At 42.7% G+C, this 14,102-nt stretch overlaps 1 protein-coding gene across 1 annotated transcript; it reads right to left on the reverse strand.

The window, feature by feature from the left end:
* Positions 1-477: 477 nt before the first annotated feature.
* Positions 478-2,553, reverse strand: Sac1 (phosphatidylinositol-3-phosphatase SAC1). Its single transcript, XM_080285284.1, has one exon. It carries the CDS (start codon positions 2,548-2,550, stop codon positions 760-762), a length of 1,791 nt encoding a protein of 596 aa, XP_080141410.1. The 5' UTR covers positions 2,551-2,553; the 3' UTR covers positions 478-759.
* Between the last annotated feature and the right edge of the window lie 11,549 nt (positions 2,554-14,102).

Raw genomic sequence — 14,102 nt, forward strand, 5'->3', positions numbered from 1 at the left:
ACATACAATCAATCCCTTTTTGTAACTTATGAACAAGGGACAGGGTATGGTTCCACAATCTCCTTTCCTTCTTCTCCCTGCACAAAACAGATACACCCTAACTACAGTATAACCAAGATTTATTTTTCACAGGAGGAACAGGAGGCATGGGAAGACTCTACACCCTCCTTTCTTTGTCTTCTGCCAAAACAAGAAATAGTTACGACAAGAAATGAATTATAAATATGTTCTACAATCCCAGCCCTGAATACTAGGCGTGGCTCATACACAACGCTCATTTCCTACTCCGGTGGGAGATTTTTTTGTGTTGTGGGGATGACTCAGTCAGTGTAATCAATGTCCACTGTGCATCATACCTGCATATTCATTACCTACTCCTGCTGTCACACTCATGCCCACACCAGCAGCCTGAGCTATACTCTTAATACAACATGTGTTAAGAGAAAAACTCCTAAGATGGAATGGCCATGAGGAGAAGATGGAGAAAGAGAGACTGACTAGAAGAGTGTAAGTGAGTGAGTTGGAGGGGGTGACCAAGGATGAGATGGAGGGATGGAGCAGAGAGAGATACAAAAGTGAGTAAGCTTGTAGAAGAGCAGCCAAATGGTAGAGGACAGGGTGGTAGGAGGTGATCTGGTTGTGGCCAGAGTCTGGCACTAAAGACTGATAGATGGAATATGGAAAATACGGTGGTCCAGAAGAGGTGCAAGAAAGCCTCATAACCTGATGAAAATACAGTCCATTGTGAAGATGCTGGAGCTACCCTACTCTAGGTGGTGTTGTGAGGTGCGTAAAACTGAGTTTGGGGGAGTTTACTAGCTGACGTCCCTGTGCAAAAGTTGAAAGAGTTGCTACAACCATCATACCAGCCCAGAATAAGAGTGAAAGTAGTGTGAAGGAGGTGTATTCTGAGGGCAGCATTAAACAGGCAAACACCATGAGAAGTGAGAAAAACATTGCAGCTGGGAGAAGGAGAAGCCTGGGGTCCCTGGTCTCCTTAAGGGGGCAAGGACGTGTAGCTCCCTCACCAGTCTCAACCTGGTATTTACCCAGAAACACATCCAACCCATCCTGTCTGTCACCGTCCATGAAATTATTCTTGACATATCGCACGGCACTGTTCCATCCGTCCTTCAGCAGACCGAGTCGAGTGCGCTTACCAGTGCGAGTGAAGTCCGTCTTGAGAGCACCTGTACCAGAATACTGGGTACTGACAGCATCTGCATTATCTGCCCAGACATTCTTGAACAGCAACTCAAAGGCATATTGGTCCTCCACCCTCTGATTCTCTCCAAGGATACCCATACGAGTGAGGGCTGACTGTAGCTGTGTGCGGGCCAGCATGGACTGTACCACATTTGTACGGTCCAAACAGTCAATGCAGTTAGTTCTGAAGACCCCCTCCTGTTCCAAAAGTACCACCCCATCCCGGAATAGGAAGTAGCCCATGCTCTCGCTATCAGGCCGCAAACGTTCCATGAGAATGCTGAGTCGATCCCACCTCATCTTGCGGCACTCATGGTGGAAATCGAAGTACTCGTAACGCACGTTGTCCTTTACCATCTGACGATTGCTGGTCTCAATCAAGTGCTTAAAGGCATCACACAGCTTTGCTTCCACACCTTTCTGGTCTATCAGATTAACGGCCACTTGCTTGCCATAACAAAGTACCTGGGATTCAAAATGGCGAGTGAAGGCTTCCTCGTGGTTGGAATTGAGTATGACTGGAGTTGGCTTGTAGACCAAATTTGGTTCTTGGGACCAGTGAAGGGGAATCGATCCTCTGGTTTGGACAAACGAAGATCGAAAGTCTCGGTATTCTACAATCTGCTCTGTCTCTACATAATTGGCAACAGCTCCTTCCTGGTCTATACCCCTGATCCACATTCGTGTCCCAGCCCGATAAACGCTCCTTCGGGAAATTAACGTCCAGGTGAACCATTCTCCATTGATACTACACTGCCTAATAGAGATAAACCCATGGACAAGGGGGAGGCAAAAGGCACTCATTTCCGGCTGCACACTGAGGTCCCTAAGAAGATGCTGGTTCCACACAAACCTAACATCAGCCCTTTCATGTAGGGCCATCTGTAGAAAATCCTCAGCTGTATAGTAAAGCCTCTGAAGGGTGTGTGTGAGGTCATATGTGTAGGAGAAGTAGAAGTAGGGTGTAGCTAAGACCTGCTGGGCTAAAGAAAGGTACTTATCATTGTAAATCTTCTGTTCACTGGTAAGGAATGTCGTTGAGCGAGCATATGGGACAAATTCAGTTTCCTCGAGTCTCCACACTGCCTGTTTGTTCAACGTACCCACCTTTGACCTTCGTGTTATTAAAATCAGGTACGGCCCAGCAATTAGATGCAATATTCCTACCACACCATAAACAGTCTTTCTAGAAGCACTAAAGGGAATTTGGCCCCCATTTTCCTCAAGGGAGATGTCGTGGTTAACTCGATCTATGACGAGGAGCTGCTTTGAGTTGACAGGCTCCAGGAAGAAGCGATCATCCGTGCAGTGGAACATAAGCTCTTCCACCACATCCGCTGACATTTTGTTGATGTTCATTTAACCTGTTTGAAAGAAGAACAATAAATTTCCTGATGTGCTACTCCTTCCAACCGAGACATGAATGTAGAACATATTACAGTACAGTACTGTACAGTATTGTATACATACACTGTATATGTATTTTTAAGGTTCATGGCGACCATCTTCTTCTCACTTGATGTTGTGCTGCCTACTTCTTCCTTAGCCTTTATCATTCTTTTTTTGTGCCTGCCCTCTTCTTTTCCTATTTCTCCCATCTTATTGCTGTCACTTCTTATTGCTTTTCTTTCCTTTACAGGTGGCTTTACATTGAGTGACAAGCCAAATGGTTTCCTGTAAGCCAAGAAACCATTTACAATGCTGGGTGGTAAGCCAAGAAACCATTTACAATGCTAGGTGGTAACCATATAACCAAACCATACGTGCTCCCTACGTGTCAGCAAGAGGGTTGGTGAAGGGTTAGTGCCCCTCCCTGTAAAACAAATAACTCAAAGTCAAATGGTCACCCCTTATGGGATTATGGCATCTAGCAATATAGACAGACAGATTATCATCATCACCACCATTCTCATCCTCACCCCAACTCCCATCACTTGACACAGTGCTGCTTATTTCTTCCTAAGGTGACTCTCCACAGTGTGACAAACCTAACAGTTTCCTGCAACCCAGGAAACGATTTACAATGCTGGGCGGTAACCGTATAACCAAATATTGGGGTGATGTGGAGCCTACTATGGTGCCCACGTTAACTGAGTGGAGATGCAAATGCAGTGTCCATCCAGGAACCAAACTTTCACACTCTTCCCTGCACCTTGAAGTGGCAATGGACTGTCCATTGCAAATTAACATTGGTTTACTGTACGTGTTGGTCCTACAGGGATGATTGCTTGCTTGGGGGTTGGGTTTGCTTGGCCAGAGAGATCAGGGTTGTTCTACTACTACTACACCTAAAAGATGGACTGAGGAAGGATTCAAAAATAAATAACAACAATACATAAACTGTGAGAGTACTGTACTATAGCTAAAGCAGTGAAGCATACTCTCTTCCACAAAGTCTGGACATTCTGATGTTGTTCCTTAAACCTGTACGTGAAAGAAAAAAAGTAAATACAGCATACAGTACACAGTATTCACGATGCTACCAGATAATTCTGTTCAGTTTAGGAGTGATTTCTGAACTGGTGGGGTTAGATATACCATTCTTGGTGGGTTAGATATACCATTCTTGAACTTCTGCACTGCTAAACATCATTTCAAAGTTCAGTCAAACTGCCTGAAGGCAGCAAAATGAAAACCAAATTACATCATAGCAGCAAAAAGCTTAAAGTACAGATAACAATGGAAGTGTGTGTGTGTGGTTGGAAGCAAAACTGTTGCTTACATTCATCCACCTTAATTTGGGAAAGACTTCTGTCCTTCTGTAGCTTATTTCCTACAGCTCAAAGGATTAAAAAAAAAAAATGCTATAGCTGTACACATATTCCATACCACTTTATAAACCAGCATCACACTGCAGTGTTAATATCTCACTACAGCTCAACTGCAGTACATAACAATACCAATGGCTCTGTATCCTTTCCACAGCACTTCTTCATCACTGGTATCATATTTTAGTGTTAATCTCCAATTACAGCGCAATGGCAGAAGAAGACAATACAGTACTACCAGATAAGGCTCTACATCCTTCCAAAGCACTTCATGACCCAAACCACATACAGTATAAGCATTAATCTCTTGTCAGAGTTCACCATTCACGACAGAGCAACTGGAATTTAGGCAAATGGACAGAGCAGAGATTCTTTGTTGAAACCATCTCTCACAGGATGCAGTTGCAGGAAACAGATACAGTAGTATACAACAATACAATTTTGCTATATCAGCCTAAATGGGGGAACATCCAGTCTGATAACAGCAACATTCTGATATAGGCAAGCTTTTGTTATATTGGAGTTTTTCTGGATATATACAGACCATAATGTACATGAAGATAAAAGTGCAGTGTAATACTAGTGATGATGATGATGATGATAATAATAATAATAATAATAATAATAATGATAATCATCATCATCATCATCATCTGGACCTCCTTTCCCACTCAAGGGCAGGGTGAGGAGTAGCAATATTCAGACAGACCAAATTTGCCCAATCCAATACGCCACGCTTCCTAACACTCATCATTCAAGCCCCCGGAATCCTGGCTCTATTGGATACACCAAAAACATTCACCATATTCTGTAGCTTTACATAAACTTATCCGATTGAGTAAATCCAGATGCTGCCACGTTATAAAGGGGTGCCAAAATCCCTGATCATGCACTTCTCACAACATTCATCCAGCCAGCTCGAGCTCGTCAGTTCCTTGGCCTCACCGATTTCCAAACCTCTCTTCCTCATCCACTCATCCACCATATCTCTCCACCTTCTCCTTGGCCTACCTCGCCTCCTCCCTCCTTCAAATTCGCTCAGATATACCTATTTCACCACTCTATTGTTATCCATTCTCTCCACATGACCATACCATCTCAGTACACTCTCTTCGATTCTGGTGTCCACTGACTTCCTCACTCCACATCTTTCACGGATAACATTATTTCGTATCCTATCCACCCTCTGTACTCCACATACATTCCTCAGCAGTCCCATCTCCACTGCCCTTACTCTTGACTTTTCATTTTCATGCCACACCATAGTTTGGCCATGTGGAGAGGATGGAGGGTGAAAGACTGACGAAGAGAGTGTATGTGAGTGAGGTGGAGGGGGGAAGAGGGAGGGGGAGGCCGAGGATGAGATGGAGGGATGGGGTGGAGAGGTATATGAGAGAGGGGGGTGTGAGTTGGGAGCAGGGCAATGAAATGGCGGGGGACAGGGCGACTTGGAGGCGATTTGTTTGTGGCCACCCCAAACGGGATTGAGGCGTCTGGCAATAGATAGATAGATAGACCATAGTCTCACATGCATATGTTAAAGCTGGCACTAACACTCTCTCATGTAAGCTTCGTGCAGCTGCAACATTCAAGCCTCTGTTTCTTATTAAGGCCTTCATTGCATCAGCTACTTTTCTTCCTTGTGTCACTCTACTTTCAACTTCTTTTCCACATTTTCCTATCTTTTCTATCACTGTACCCAAGTATTTGAACTCTCTCACCAGTTCCAGTCTCTCTCTATTCACTGTAACATCACACTGAAAGTCAAATTTTCTCTCTCAATAACCATCACTTTACTGTTTTCTACATATGCCCTCAAGGCATGATGCTCACAGACATCAGCAAAACTCTGCACTAGCCTACCAAGTTCTTGTCCGGTACTTGCAAGCAGTACAGCATCATCAGCATTCAACAAATTTGAGATATTCCATCCATCACCATTCATTACCAATGCCATCCCTCTCTCCATTACTCGTGTTTTTACTTCTCTCATCACCCCATCCATATATATATTGAACAGCCATGGGACATCACACAAACTTGTTGCACGCCCACACCGATCGTGAACCATTCTCTCAGATGCCCATTAAGCCTTACACATGCTTCGCTACCATCACAGAAACTCTTGACAGCTCCTAGCAGCTTACCATCTACGCCGTACATGGGCAAAACTTTCCACAATCTTTCTCTGTCTACTTTGTCGTATGCTTTTTTCAGATCTATGAATGCCATAAACACTTTCTGGTCCTTCTAACAAGCCTTCTCTGATATCTGACTCATTGAAAATATTTGATCCACACACCCTCTGCCACCCTGTTCATCACTCACTAGGACTTCTGATATCTCTCTTACTTTCTCTATAATAATTCATCCATATTCCTTCCCTACTACACTCAGTAAACTTATGCCACGATAATTCTAGCACTCACTTCGCTCACCTTTATTTTTGTACTGGGGTACAATCACAGCCTTTTTCCACTCTTCTGCCACAGTTTCATTCATCCATGCCTTCTTACATATCTCCAACAAGCACTTCATTCCACTCTCTCCACTATACTTAAGCATCTCTGCATACACCTCATCAACCCCATCTGCTTTCCCATTTTTCAGCCGCTTCACAGCACTCTTCACCTGTGCGAGTGCCATGTCTCCTGGCACTGCATTCCTTCTCTGCACACCCCCAACACCAATCATAATAATAATAATAATAATAATAATGATAATAACAATAATAACAATAATCCATCATCATAATCATCCCGACCTCCTTTCCCATCCTATGGCAGGGTGAGGAGTAGCAATGTCTAAACAGCACAAGTTTGCCCAATCCAATCGGCCATCCATTCACTCATCATTCATGCCCCCGAAATCCTGGTTTTATCTGATATGCCAAAAACATTCACCACATTCTGTAGCTTCACAATAATAATAATAAATAATAATAATAATAATAATAATAATAATAACCTTCCTCACCCTGCCTTAGGGTGGGAAATGAGGTCCGGATGATGATGATGAGTATTAATATATGGTGGGTACCGTCCACTTGCTTTCATCTGGCAAAGATATGTAACTCCTTTCAGCTGTTATGGCCAGGTGTAGTCAGACAGGAGGATATACTGGACTAAAGGAGACTTATTCCTACCAGCCAGCTCAAGCTCAATGCCTCTCATGAAGCCATGACTTCGTATTCAAGTTGTGAATGATGCCTGGCTAGTTCCATCAGATAAAAACATGCCAGCCATACACTATATACTGTATTCACTTCATTTCGTTTCGTTTATAAGGGTTCCAACATGCATGCATGCATCAGCCTTGGTCACCTAAACGCAGCTCTCCATGCAGCCTGATCTCTGGTAACCTCCCTGTTCAGTCCCTTATCCCTGAGGTCACACTCTATGACCTCATCCCAGGTCTTTTTCGGTCTGCCTCTTGCAACCCTACCCCCGACATTCACACCTCTCACTTTCTGCACCCAACTGTCATCCACCATCCTCTCCACATGCCCACACCATCTCAATCTACCTCTCTTCACAATGCCAATACACTCCAGTCCCATCCTTCCTCTCAACTCTTCCACTGTAAACTCAGCCCCCCAAGGCCTCGTATTCAAGGATGCAGTGCACATCCACCTAATCACTGTCATTTCTGTACATCTGAGCCTGTGAATATTCTCTTCTTTATTGGCCAGGTCTCACTATCATACAGCTCCTAACACATGCCACATACAAAGATCCCTTAGCACGGAGGGTTTAAATCTGCACTCACCAAGCAGCAATGAAAGTAAAAAAAAAAAAAAAAAAAGTTCAGTGATGTAGTAAAATTTCCTGTTGTTTATAGTATATTGGCCAAAAGCATGTAAATAAATAAAAGGTACCAGTAGCAACATAGAGTAATTTAGAGTTATGGGGAGAGACAGACACACAAATGAGGAGGTGAAGGAGCACTGGTGCTGATGTGAATGAGAATGAGAGCATAAAGAGAAATATTGAGATGGCTGTGACATATGGAGAGGATGGAGATCGAGAACTACCGGTAACCAGAAAGTGTGAGTAAGGTGGAGGGGGAGACCGCAGATGGGATGTAAGGATGGAGTGGAGAGATGTGAGAAAAGGGGGGAGGGGGGGTTAGCTGTAGGGAAGGCAGCCAAATGGCAGAGGACAGGGCAACACAGAACTGATTTGCCTGTGGCCACCCTTGGATTAAAGTGTCTAGAAACAGATGGACTGATTGCTTCAAAATTTTACTCACCAAACAGGAAGAAAAATAAGATGAATCCTGTGATAAGGATAAATTCTTTTCTGTAATATACCAGTACAGTTCTAGCAGAGGCACTAGTAGTCTTCACCAACACTAGGCAAAGAGGCTCGTAGACTGACAGTGCCACCTTCGTAGACTTGCAGATTGTTTGACTTGCATGGTTTTGTGGCCTCTGCACTGGTCTGCAACTGACCAACTGGCACTGCAATACTGAAATAAAAGTTACTCTTGTGATGGACATAACATCTCTAACAACATATTGTCTATCTATCTATCTATCTATTGCCAGACGCCATAATCCCGTACGAGGTGGCCGTTTGACTTTGAGTTATTGGTTTTACGGGGAGGGACACTAACCCTCCACCAACATATTGTACTGTGCATAAATAACAAACCATACATAAGAACATACAATTATTTTCTTTTTCTATACAAATATAATTCATATAACACTATTAAATAAAGTAATTCCACTGACAATAAAAAAGTGCAAGCTCTCATCATTACTATACTGTACTTAAAAAATGAAAAATAACTTTAGCCAAACTATGCTAGGAAAAAATGGAAAAAACCTGCTCATAAAATCTGCTGCTTAGAGTCAAACTACAGTACAGTATACCATAACTGTTTACTGCAGTGGTAGTAGTAGGGGTCACTGCACCCCGAGGCTCATCTGAAAATGAAATGGTGGATTGCAAGCAAAGACTGCCCTTCTGCAGACCACCATACACCTTTTGGAGGTTTGGGAGGGGACTGAAGGAAAATCGTATAACCGAGCAGCTCCAGCGCCCAGTCATATCAGTGCCGCCACATGAAGGCACCCTTCACCAGCATCACATCTATTGGAAAATGTGGTAATAAAATGTCCACCAGTAAGACTGGGACATGGAGGAGACTTGTCTGTAGCCACCCCCTCAGGGATTAATGCATCTGGCTACTGAGAAATACAATAGAGAAAACAGATAAATCCAAGAGATCCTGTCCCACTCACAGATGCTGTACAGTTACAAATAAGTATATCAAAAAAAAAAAAAAAAAAAAAAAAAAAAAAAAAAAAAAGGCGGCTTCATGGTAAGGTTGAGTCTCAAAATGCTTGGCTGGCATGCAAAACTGATCTATTGCCAGATGCCTCAATCCCGTAAGGAGTGGCCACAAACAAATCACCTACACATTGCCCTGTCCAATGCCACTTCACTGCCTTGTTCCCAGCTCACCTCCCCCCTCTCATATACCTCTCCACTCCATCCCTCCATATCATTCTCAGCCTCCACCTCCCTCTCTACCCCTCCACCTCACTCGCATACACTCTCCTCGTTAGTCTCTCCCTCTCCATCCTCTCCACATGGCCAAACCACCTCAATGTATTTCTCCTAATGCTAATGCTTTCTATCACATCCACATCCACACCACAATGCTTCTTCACTTCTTCATTTGTCAGTCTGTCTCTCCATATAACTCCACATGCTTCCCGCTAATAACTCATTTCCACTGCTCTCACTCTTGACATGTGTCCCTCCAACAAGGTCCAAGCTTCACTTCTGTACATTGGAATTGGTATCACAATACTGTCATGCAGTGACTTTTTTACTTCCATGCTCACTTACCTGTTCCTTATCACTGCTTTCAAAGAACCAGGAAGTGGGAATGGAAGTAAAAAAGTCACTGCATGACAGTATTGTGATACCAACTCTAATGTACGGAAGTGAAGCTTGGACCTCGTTGGAAGGACACAAGTCAAAAGTGACAGCAATGGAAATGAGTTATCTGAGAGGAGCAAGAATTCACAAACTGTTTATATTACCCAGCCTAACCTAGCCTACCATAATATCTAACCTAACTAACCTAACTTAACCAAGAGGCATGACAGTCTAAAATTACAAAAATGTCCATAAAAACATTATTATTCAGAATAGAAATAATGGGCTTGTTTTTATCAGAGGGAACTGGGCCTCTCACAACTTAAACACTGTCAAAGTTGCATGAAATTCAACAAGCCTTAGTTATGAAGTAGGACTGAGTCTCTTTGATTACCAACTATATCAACCCTCCGATCTGACTCTTTCTGGCAATCAACTGGGCTTAAAAAGGTTACAGGTCCTGTCGAGTAGCTAAAAGAAAAAAAAAAAAAAATCCTCATACATGTTATAACAGAATACCCTACTGTACTGTACATGCTCAAAGTACAGAATCATGCCAGTCCGTATACCGGCAAACAAAGTATCAGTACTTACAATGCATAATACTGAAATTAAATCATGTATAACAAACTGCCATTACTCAAACACATTTTCAAATTAACCTGATCAATAACTCTAAAGAAATGAAAAATATGCTAATCTGTATACTGATACACAGATCGAATATCTGCACTCATAATGAATAATAATGAAGTGAATAATTATACATGTCATCGCATATAATAAGACCGAGCCACAGCATACCCCAGAAATGAGCAATATACCCCTCAAATACACGTAAGTAGATGGAATATCTGTACATTTAATATATTTTGTAAAAGATCCTACACAGCATAAATGAGGTTAATTGCACAACATAAATAAGCCATTACTCAGATAGAACCTTTTTATAACTGAACCCAACTACTGTATACGCTGGACGAAATACAAAATACGGGAGTTTTTATACCAGCAAACACAGTCATTATTAGTACACATGAATACTTGTGGTGTGGTAATACAAGACTCAACTTATTTGAGGTTTAGACACAAAAAAAATAAGGTATTACTCACCTGTAGTTACACATGCAGGGCGTCAACCACCACTCTGACGGTCACTGGTATCGGCTGCCTTCACAGTTGCCAAACCCCAATACTGCTAAACTTTATCTTACAGAAAATAGCTAAAGCTATTAGACAATGTGCTATAATCATCACAGCCTACCAACAATTCTAAATCCCCTTTCAATATTGCTAAACCTTGTATTCATCTCTTAAATATTATCACATTTCTTGTAATCAGACGTTAAAAATTTTCGCTAGATGGATACAGGTATTTTTAGCGCAGGCGAAAAAATCTCTAAGCTGGCAATCTTGCTTACCTGTGATCATTCATGGTTGTGTTATCGTTATATCTCAGTTGACGGAAAAGAGATTATAATATATACATCACAGCTCACCTAGCAATAAAACAGATATCGTCACATTGATGTTGCTTAATATGAAACGAACTCTCTTTGCTTGAAATGCCATGTACTTTTACTCAGTGCATACATAATACTGGTGTAAAATCTATTTACAGATGACAGTGCAGTAACAAAAGACGGGCGTCATGCGCCGCTGCTATCACTAGTAAATAAACAAACAAATAAATAGATCTATCTAATAGATAAGTTAGTAAATGTTTGATATCCTAGATATATTCCTTGAAAACAGTTTGATACTTTTACTTGTCAAATTAACAATTATTAAACTATTTCCTATTTTTGCATGTGACAGGTGACGGCGCTCACCATCCATCCACCCGATAGATGTGGTGCATCCTAAAGGTGACTACACGAATGGCAATTCAGATGGTGTCTAATAATCAAGGAAACCATTTACTACGTTGAGTGGTAACCATATAACGAAACAACGCCTGTGGGAACGATGTCCTTAACCAGATGCGGCCCGTAAAGGGTTGATTGGGGTTTGTTGCTCGCATGATGCCACTCAGGGATGAGACTGAGTAGCCTAGCGCAGGGCCCCTACGGTCCTGCTGTGGCAAAGCTAAATTGGATGATGGATGGATGGGCCACGTTATATTGTATTCGTATTACCAGTCAGATTTTTGTATATACTCCATTTAACACACGGAACACCTATGCTGTCATCCATAAGCCTCTCCCAGAACCAAGAATGCTGCAACAGATCTCTTGGGCTTGTTTTCCTGACTGAGAGTGAGAGAGAGGGGGGGGGGGAAGAAATTACTAAACCCATCATTTCTCTGCAAGCGCCTTCCCAGTAAGCTTTTTCACTTCTAACAGTACAGTATGTAGCTGTACGGGACTCCTGGGGGTTGGGGGGATCCCAGCCATACCCTTGGTCCCCTACGTTTTTTATTTTTTTCAATTTATTTATTTATTTGTGTGTGTGTGTGTGTGTGTGTGTGTGTGTGTGTGTGTGTGTGTGTGTGTGTGTGGTATGTATGTGTGTCCGACTCTGGGCATAGGCTTCACGGCCTGCTCCTAAGGCCCAGTAGTCCTCTTACATACCATACACCACTACATGTCACCTGCTCCCCCCCATTTGATATTTGGGATTATTTAATGTGTGGACAACGTGTCGCAATGTGTCCCCCAAAATAGGGTCTGGCCGCACCTTGGCCCCCATCCATCACGAACGGCTATGGCACTGCTTCTAACAAATCACTGTCAAACTCATTCTCAGGCCCGGACTGGGGTTATGCAACAACTCCTTCTCCACGGGTTCTACAATTGCATTTGTCAATTTCCTATCTGTAGGCTACAGGAGTTCAGTTCAAACCTTCAGTAGAGACAAGTCCAGAGCTGAGTAAAACGGTTCTTCCTCTTTTCGAATGCTTTTATCTTCTCTGTCCCTAGTGCTGAGGAGGGGTGCCTTCACGTGGTGGCTGCCTCTTCATACAAATGCCCTTCAGCTACCTCCCTGTACCCCGGAAGGAGGATGGTGGATTGCAGGACTCGGATAGCTTCATGCTGTGCATTCCAGCCGACTAACGTTCAAATGAGCGTGAGGAAAAAACAACACCGACGACGACAACGACTGTCATGAGAACAGTTCCCACCGTGAGAAAACGAACATTTTTTTGCTGACTTTATACATATTTGATGGAAGGGTCGAGCGGCAGATCGAGACGGCACCTACTAGGTTTTAGGACAATAGGTCAAAATTACAAAGTAAGCACAAAGGTGACCTTGTCCTGAGGTCTTTTCCTTCTGAAATATACTAGGTTTAGTCACAGGCCACCACTCAACTCGTCCACCAAATTTGGATAAAATTCGACAAAAAATGCTCTCTCTCTCAAGCTCGGAAGTATTTTCACAGCCCGATGACAACGATAGGGAATAAATTCCCCGAGCTAGACCTTGATAGATCATATAACCCTGCTAGGTGACGGGAAAGCGCTACCTCTCCTACCAAGGCGGGGTGCGAACTCTCGACACCCTATGGTCTTAAGTCAAGCACTCTACCACTGAGCCACCCTGCACTCCCCCGACGACAACGGTAACAACAAAGAAGACGGCAACAACAAAAATAACAACAACCAGAATACAGTAAGGTGTATGTGCAAAAAAAAAAAAAAATAAAAATCGATAAGGAAGACAAGTCACGAATAAATGTAAAAGATCAATTATATACAAGCCGCGTTTTATTTATGGATTTATTTTCCCTAGCTATTACAAGTGTGTGTGAAAATATAAAAATGTATATAAGGCAGTGTTAACCTTTTGGGGCAAGTGTACATATATGATAACTTCACCGTGAGGTAATGGTCTGTTTGTTTTCAGTGGGCAAAAATATGTAACCAATTTCTGCTCAGTTGAAAGCCAAGTGTAGTCAGACTGGACAGCTGATTTGACTAGTAGCCAAGGAGACTCATTCCTCGCTCATAACTAAGGCTCATCGAATTCTATGCAATCACGACGGAGTTCTCCAGCTGTGGGAGTGGTCAGGTTCCGTCACGTGAAATCAAACAGGCCAAAGAAGTTGAAGTTGATGACTACATAAGTCAATCTGCGTCATCGATATGTATAATCTGTCCCTGGTTTAAAAATACAATAATAACAGTGTATTTATCCATGGCAAAGTAACTATACGTCTTTCACACTAACCTTGCCCAGATTTTCGTCCTTTTGTAACTTATTTCACGTAGCCCAGGGGCAGAAGACAA

Source organism: Coenobita brevimanus, chromosome 105, assembly GCF_032717465.1.
Source record: "Coenobita brevimanus isolate Jiangsu-jjx chromosome 105, ASM3271746v2, whole genome shotgun sequence".
In the NCBI taxonomy this organism is placed as follows: domain Eukaryota; kingdom Metazoa; phylum Arthropoda; class Malacostraca; order Decapoda; family Coenobitidae; genus Coenobita; species Coenobita brevimanus.

Bases quoted from the DNA above. Each gene is read 5' to 3' on its own strand.
- Sac1 (XM_080285284.1), bottom strand. From the start codon at position 2,550: ATGTCAGCGGATGTGGTGGAAGAGCTTATGTTCCACTGCACGGATGAT.